At 59.8% G+C, this 7,648-nt stretch overlaps 1 protein-coding gene across 1 annotated transcript; it reads right to left on the bottom strand.

Moving 5' to 3' along the window:
• Nucleotides 1-2,452: 2,452 nt before the first annotated feature.
• Nucleotides 2,453-7,484, bottom strand: LOC112414055 (gametogenetin-binding protein 1-like). The gene is given in 7 exon segments (XM_024766346.1): nucleotides 2,453-2,662; nucleotides 4,340-4,479; nucleotides 5,447-5,591; nucleotides 5,773-5,867; nucleotides 6,269-6,387; nucleotides 7,035-7,081; nucleotides 7,083-7,484. Coding segments are annotated over 7 exon segments (999 nt in total). The 3' UTR covers nucleotides 2,453-2,611.
• Between the last annotated feature and the right edge of the window lie 164 nt (nucleotides 7,485-7,648).

Below are 7,648 nucleotides of genomic sequence, written 5' to 3'. Positions count from 1 at the left end.
GACTTAAACCTGCAGGACTGACCAGGGCCACTGCCCCCCCAACTGGCCCTTTTGAGCAAATGAGAGAGAGGCACCTCTCGGGGTTTCAGAGCCTTGTCACCCTTGAGCCTAGTGCCCTGGTGCAGGGCCCAGCCTGCACAAGTGGTGCATGCCCCGCCCCCCCTCCCCCACTCCGGCTGTCTGCACACGCTAGAGAGGAGAAAACTTTAAATGCCACCCAGTCCTCAGGTCACACCCACAGATGCATCGGCAGTGTTCCCTCGAAGCCTTTCAGAAACGTCTGGCCTCTGTCCACGTGTGCGCTGAGCCTGCACCCGGCCCTCTGCACCTGCCCACCGCGCCTCCCTGGCCCCCCCGCAGGTCCCTAGGCCACGTCACCCCTGCCTTCACCACTCATGAGTGTCAGGCCAGGCCCATCCACAGGAACCGGCCCAGGACACTTCGGGGCCGGGGAGAGGCCCTCACACCTGTGCCCGCACACAGACCCCACTCCTGTTCCCGCAACGGCAGCTGCGCCTCCCAGCCTCACAGACCTTCCTCCCTGTGGTTCACAGGAACCCTGGGGGAGGCGGGGTGGACGATGAGGTGCCATGACCCTCACTTGACAGAAAGGGAGAGAGAGGAGCAGACAGGTGCCCGCCCCGCTACTCCCCAGCAGCCCACTCTCGTGGGGCCCGAGGATGAGATGCTCCTGTCCCTGGGAGCTGAGGTGGCATGGCCTATGAGTGCCCACTTGGCTCACATGAGCAGCCAAGGAGCCTGAGTGCCAGCTGGGCCCAGTCTACCCCAACCCACTGTGGTGCCTGCCTGTGTCCAGGGGCTGCTGGCCAGCCCCACCCAGAAGACAACGGGGGGAGAGGGCAGAGCTGTGTCCTGGAGTGCTCTGGGCCCAGGGATCCTCCTCCAGCCTGGGCATGGCTGGCACCAGGTTTGGGGGCCTATCAGGAAGGGAGAAGGCAGAGAGGACCCCCTCCGTGGGGTCCATGAGGAGTGCTATGTCCACAAGGGAACACCAGGGGTCCACGTGCACCCAGGGAGCCTACAGGCTGCCCTCCAGGGCCCCCACCCTTCCCAGCAGCCAACACTCTGAGAGGAAGTAATTAGGGCCCAGGTGAGTCATATGATTACAAGGCTGCCTCCCAGCTGACTCAGGGGGACAGTCCAGATGGGCCCTTCCACGGGCCTCAGCTCAGGGCCTGAGTCAAGGATTCCAGGAGGTGGCGGGCCTGACCAGGAAGCCCAAGAGAAAATAAAGCCCCAGCCCACTTGTGAATCACTAGCCAGTCTCATCTCCAAGCTCTCCCCTGAGCCCAGGCTGGGGGATGGGAGGGGGTGGGGCTCCCCACTTCACTGGGCTGGGCGGGGCTGGGGCAGGAGGCCAGGTTGCTGCAGTTTCCCTACCCCCACCTCAAGCACGCCCATCCATCCAACAAACAGCTATTGTTATCAATCATGATAATTATTCAGAGTGGCCACCATGTTCTGACATTGAACTTCAGCTCTGCACAGGCCTCGGGCTGGACACAGTGGGGCCCCATGGAGAAGGCCAGACACACATCTGTAAATAGCAGTTGTGTTGATAAGAGTTGGGCAGTGTGAGCTCTCTCTCACACGTGTGCTGGGGGCTCAGCCAGGACCAGCACGGGAGGGAATGAACCGGCGTCCTACCCGGAGCCAGCTGGACCTCCTGGCAAACAGCACCTCCTGGTGTCCAAACTGGGCCTGGCCCTCCCTCCCATTGGATGCCCACGAAGCCAGGTATGAGGGTGTGCCCTGCCACGGCCAATACTCAAGCCCATCCTTGCTTCTGGGATTAGATAGGGTTGGGCCTTCTAGATGTCTGGACCTCCCTCTGCCCAGGATCCCCAAAGGTGCTTGGCACTGAGCATGGCCTAGTGGGCCCTGACCAGGGGCAGCAGGATGGAGCCCTGCCCCCCACCCCTGTGGCACCTCTCCATCAACCCCAGGGCCCCCTCACCTGCCCCCTAGCCCAGCCCCTGAGGCAGGTCCCCATGGTCCCAAGGCTGCTTTCCTGGCTTTGTCCCCGTGATGGCTGGGCAGGAACTTCCTGCTGGAGAATTCCCGGATCCTTCGAGGAGGCTGCAAGCCAGGCCTGGGAACTTAGGAGGGAGGGAAACCAGGGCTGCTCTGACTATGACGGGTGGGTCTGTGGTAGCAGGGGCTCCCCCAGCGCTCACTCTGGGCCCCAGGTCCTTCCCCACCCCTGGGTCAGGTGCATTAAACCTCCCATCCTCCAGCTCAGATGGAACCCAGGGCTCTGCAGCTGGGGTGGCCTGGCAGCCTGTAGGCATGGACTAGAACTAGACTGGGAACCCTGAGCTTGTTCCTGGGTGGAGGATGAGGGGCCAGGTCGGCAGACAGACAGGCAAGAAGGCCAAAGTCAAATTGAGTTTTATTAATAACATCACAGGCCTGAGTCTGAAGAGTGGGGACAGTGTGTCGGGCAGGCCCACCCTGCAGACACATGGACACCATTTATTAAAGACCCCTTGGCCCCAGGGGCTCCTTGAGGTGCCCTAAGAGGAGGCGGATACATCTCTACACAGGCTGCAGGGACCCGGGGCAGGGCAGACTCAGGCCAGCACCAGCTTCACTCTGGAGGCCAGTTTTCCATCTCATTCATCTCCTCAAGGAGCAGGTGCTGGGGGGCGGAAGTGGGTGAAGGAAGATGCCTTTGCATCTTTGGGCTCTCCTCTTCCTGCTCTGTACCCCCAGAACCATCCCACCTGCCCTCAGAGACAAGCACCCCAAGGTCACCTTTCCAGACCCTCCCCCAGGTGCCCACAGCAGGCCAGGCCCACTAGCCCTGAGCCACCTCCCTCCCATAGAATGGAGGTAACCTTCTTCCTCCAGCTTGGGAGATTCCTGGGAAGCCCCTGGAGCCAGGCACCCCAGCCAAGCCCTCCCCTCCTTCACCTCTATCCTAGACACCACACCAAGGGGGCTCTGCATCCTTCCCTCCAGCCTAGGGTGGTGCTTCTGGTGCCTCAGCGCCCCTCCCCCAGGTCCCCAGCATTCCCCAAAGGCTGGGGGGAAGCTTCCTTCCCCCCTCAGCTTGGTGTCTCTGAGGGCAGATAAGGAGAGAGTAGGGGGAGGTAATGAGGACAGAATCCTTGTAACACCCACAGCAGGAAGATATTCCTGAGGCAGCCCTGTCCCCAAGTGAGGACTCAGCTGGTCCTCTACTCCAGAAACTCCCTAGGGGCCCCCAGTGATGCTCAGGCTACCCTAGGACTGTGACCCCTGGGGCTGGGGCAGGCCGGCTCAGGGGGTGGTCCTGGAGTGGAGGAGAGAGGGGAGGAGAGCTCCCTTTAGCAGGAAAAGACAAAAGCAGGGGCCCTGCCAGAGTGGCCACCTGTGTGGTTTAAGGTGAGGTTCTCCAGAGCACAGAGGGGCACCCTGACACATAGCCTGCAGGCTCAAGACAACGGGAAGGCTGCCCCTCAGTACCCGGTAGGCAAGTATTTCTGGTATTAACGACCCCCAAGGGGTGAGTCATAATCCCTGACACTGGAGTGCCCTTTGAAGTTGAGGGCTACACACTCCGTCAGCTCATTTGATCCTCCAATGGTCCCCTTTTCAGGTAAAGAAACCAAGGCCCACATTCAAAGTCACAGAGCAAGTCATGCCAGGTCAGAGACTTCGACTAAAGACTTTGTTCCTTCCTTTTGTAAACTACACACACAGTCAGGGGCAGATGTCCACTGAATGAAAGGATGAGCTGATGAATGAGTGGAAATTAACCCAAAAAGGACATTGACACATTTTTCATCAACATATCCATCAATGTGCACTCAGAGAAGCTGGGACAGGCCTAACCTTTGAGGCCAATGTCAAGTAGGGTGGGCTGTAGGTGGTCCTTGGTGTGACCAGGTAGGTAACTCCCCCGCACCTATGTGTGTTTGTGGGAGTTGGTGTGGGTGTGAATGGGAGAGAAAACAGAAAAAGAGCAACATTATGCGAATGACAGATGTGCAGGAAAGCCTTAAAGCCACCTAGACAAGTCCCCTCAATGTAGAGATGAGGAAACTGAGGCCCAGAGAGGGGAAGGGACTTGCCCAAGGCCATACAGCAAGTGAACGGCAGTGAAGCCTTAAAAATGGACTCAGGTCAAGTGAGAGAGAGACCGATGGAGGCGTGCGTGTGCAGGGGGTCAGGATCCTGCTCTCAGAGATACCACCACCAAGAAGGAGTTAAGCATTTCCTGCCCAGCATGGGGGCTGGAGCCTGGGCCAGCAGCTGCAGAGAGGGGAGGCCTCCAGCCCCACTCTCCCTAGGGCTCTCAGGCAGAGGGTGGGGGCGGGATGGGCGGGCATACCTGGACATCCACAATGCCTGCCTCCTCCAGGGTGATCTCTGGCTGGGTCAGCAGCTTCCGGCCCTCGTGGCCACCCATCTTCCAGAGGCGGGACTCCCGTTGCACTACCAGAAGCTTCTTTAACTCCGACTCCACGAAACCTGAGAGTCAGAGAGATGGGCCTGGGACAGGCAGGAGAAGGGTGGACAACCTGCTGGGGATCGAAGGGAGAGGAGGTGGCTCTGGCTCTCCAAACCTCACCCAGCCCTGTGCATCCCCTGGTCACCCCCAGCTAGGTCCCTTCTCCATCCAGTCCCTGGAGCCAGCCAGACAACACCTCCCCACTGCCCTGCCCTCCCCAGGACACTCGCTTTCCATGGGCTCCCTGCCACCAGCTTGAGTGTGGGTCTCTTTACTTACCTCCTGGGGACAGCATGCAAGGGGCAGACATCTGCCGTACCCCACCCTGCCCCCTCCAGCCACCAATTCCAGAGCACAGATCTGGAACAACCCAAACCTCCTGGGATCAAGTCCCAGCTCTGCCACTTACTAGCTGTGTGATCTTGGACAAGTTACTTAACCTTTCTGTGCCTCAGTTTCCTCACAGTGAAGTGGAGACTATAACAGGACCTACCTCAGAGTTATAATGCAGTACTTCACGAAAAGTGCTTAGAGGAGGGTTTGCCCCATAGTAATGGCTATGAAAATGTCAACAGTGATTTTATTGGAGTATGTTATTACCACTAAGCCATCTGCTCACCATGTCAGGGTGGCAAGGGGGCTGCAGTGGGAGAGGGGGCCTTCTGGGGTACTGTCACAGCAGTGCACACACGATGGGAAAACCAGGGATGGAGGTGGCCACTGAAGGAGTTAGAATTCCAGGCTGGGAAAGGGTGGTGCTCAAGGAGCCCCAGGCCCAGTCGGGCCCTGAGGGAGGAGGACCCTTGCTAGACCCAGCTCAGCCTCGGGACCAGCCACACACAGCTCCCCCAGCCTGGGCAGTCATCTTAGGTCCTCTGGTTCCACCTGGTGGTCAGAACTGGTATCGCACCCATGAGCCACTGACCAAAGTGGGGCTCCTTCTGTCGGGGAGCTGGCTGGGTGGGGAGGTGGGGGCACCACATTTACCTACTGTATCTGTCGACCTAAAAGTCTTATGCAGCGGCGACTGGAGGGTGACAATGCCTGGACCACAGAGCTTGAGTGAGCTGTCCTCCTCTGTTTCCTGTTCCCTGCCTTTCTCCTCACAGGGCAGGCCTTCCTTGAGAGGGATCTGAGGGTGTGCCCATGACTGAGCAGGTGAGGAGGGTGGGGCCGAGCCTGCAGCCCCCACGCCCACGAGACCCAGAACAGAAAGCAGGAGGGAACAACGGCTCTCAAGAGGTGCAGGCAGTTGGCTGCCCCCCTGGGCCCCACCCAGGCCTCACCCTGCACTTTCAGCTAGCCCCACTGACCTTGGCCGTGGCCGATTTCTGGAGCTGTTTGTACAAGCTGAGGAGGCGGTTCCAGGGAGTGGCCCCCACCTGGGAGGAGGCCAGCCTGAGGTCTCCTGTGGAGCGGTGGTGGTCACTGATAGCTCACAGCAACAAGAGGCAGCCCAGGCCCAGGAGGACAGGGCCATCAGGAGGCTGAGCTGAGGGCCAGGTTTCCTTGTTTTCTTTAGCAAACACCTGCTACATGCTGGGCACAGTTCTAGGCACTTCACAGAGAAAATCTCACTCAATCCTTGCTACTGCCCTCTGGGATAGGTACTATTATATTCCCATTTTGCAGATGAGGAAAGTGAGACACAGAAAGGTTGAGTGACTCGCCACCATCACACAGCTTGGCCTAGTGGAGGTGGGATTCAAACCCAGGCAGCCCGCCTCTAGCGGCCCCTCAAACTGCCCTGTGTCCTTCCCGGCCCTACACCCCTGGCATGTCCCCCACACCTGCGGCCACCACACTCACCATCAAGCAGACGCTCCTTCTCCTCCTCCCTGGTGAAGGTCTCGGGGCTGATATCCAGTGGCCCCATGGCCCTCTGCAAGCATCCTTGCTCCACCGCCAAGGCTTGGGCAAAGTGGCCCCTGATCCCAAAGCATAGTCAGATGGGGGTGGCAGGTGGGGCCCAGAGATGTGGTGAAGGCCCCCTAAACCCCCCAAGGCTCTCCTAGAGGCCCTGCTCAGCTTCCTCTAACCTCCTGCTCCCAACTACTCCCTGCTCGGCCCTCTGGGGTCTTCATCACAGAGGGGATGATCCCTCCCCAAAAGTAGGGTGAGGAGGGGCATGGGGAACAGAGAGAGAAGTGGGCCCCCTTCCTCACCAGGGGTGGGTGCCAGGTCCAAATGAGAGTGGGAACCAGGAGGGAGAGTGGGGAGGGAAGGTGGGGGGAGTGGGGCCCAGGAAGGAGCTGGGAAGTAACGGGAGCCCCGGCTCAACCCAGAGCATCCCCCTTTCCTTTTGGTGCCTCCATCCACAACCACTCACTTGCGGGAGGACCCCCATCTCTGCCTCACCCCCCTCCCCACATCTCCAGGCTCCTCTCCACCCCTGACACGTCTGTCCAACCATGCCCACCCAGTCCTCTGTCTACCCAAGGAGTCTGCTCCTGGCCCCTCCCCAATTTGGGTCCTCCCATCTCAGGCCCACATCCTTCCCCCTTCTTACATCCAGGCCTCCCCCCAGTTCCTCCATCCCAGGCTCCTTCCCACCATCCACAGCCCAGCCCCTCACCTGTCTGAGGTCCCTGTATCCCCTGCTGCCTCCGTCTGTTCTCTGTTCCTCTTCCCTCTCCTCCAACTCAGACAGGTTGCCCAGCACCTCCTGGCTTCCTGTGGGCAGGACTGGCTTCACCTCTACACCCTGAGCCAGGACCTCCACGGGGGTGGGGGTCTGGGGCCCTGTGTCCCCCAGCCCCAGCCCCGAGGGATCGGGCTGTGGCAGGGCCACAGAGAGGGTGTAGGGCAGCGTGGCAGGAGGCCTGGACTCCCGCCCTGCTCCTCCCTGGTGATCAGTCATCAAAGGGGTGGCGTTCTGCTCTGGAAAGGGACAAGACTGGCCCCCCAGCAGGGCCTTGTCTGAGCTCTTTGGGCTGCCCTTGCTCCCCACCAGGCTACGGAAAAAGCGGAACATGGAGGAGTGGCCCAAAATTCGGGATCGAGGGCTTGAAGCTGGGGCCTCCATCCTGACAAGGACCCTGACTCAGAGGGAGGGGCCACAGCAGCCACCTCAGGACCAACTACTTAAGAAAAGGAGGAGTTTTCAAATTAAAACCTCCAGTTGGAAACTTCCAGGAGTTCTAGAAGGCAAAGGTGGGGGAGGGGTGGGGGGAGAAGGTAGGAGGGCTT

The sequence above is a fragment of the Neophocaena asiaeorientalis genome, unplaced genomic scaffold, assembly GCF_003031525.2.
Source record: "Neophocaena asiaeorientalis asiaeorientalis breed wild unplaced genomic scaffold, Neophocaena_asiaeorientalis_V1.1 scaffold46, whole genome shotgun sequence".
In the NCBI taxonomy this organism is placed as follows: domain Eukaryota; kingdom Metazoa; phylum Chordata; class Mammalia; order Artiodactyla; family Phocoenidae; genus Neophocaena; species Neophocaena asiaeorientalis.
The sequence above is the reverse complement of the archived record's forward strand: the minus strand, read 5'-3'. Positions and strand labels throughout refer to the sequence as shown.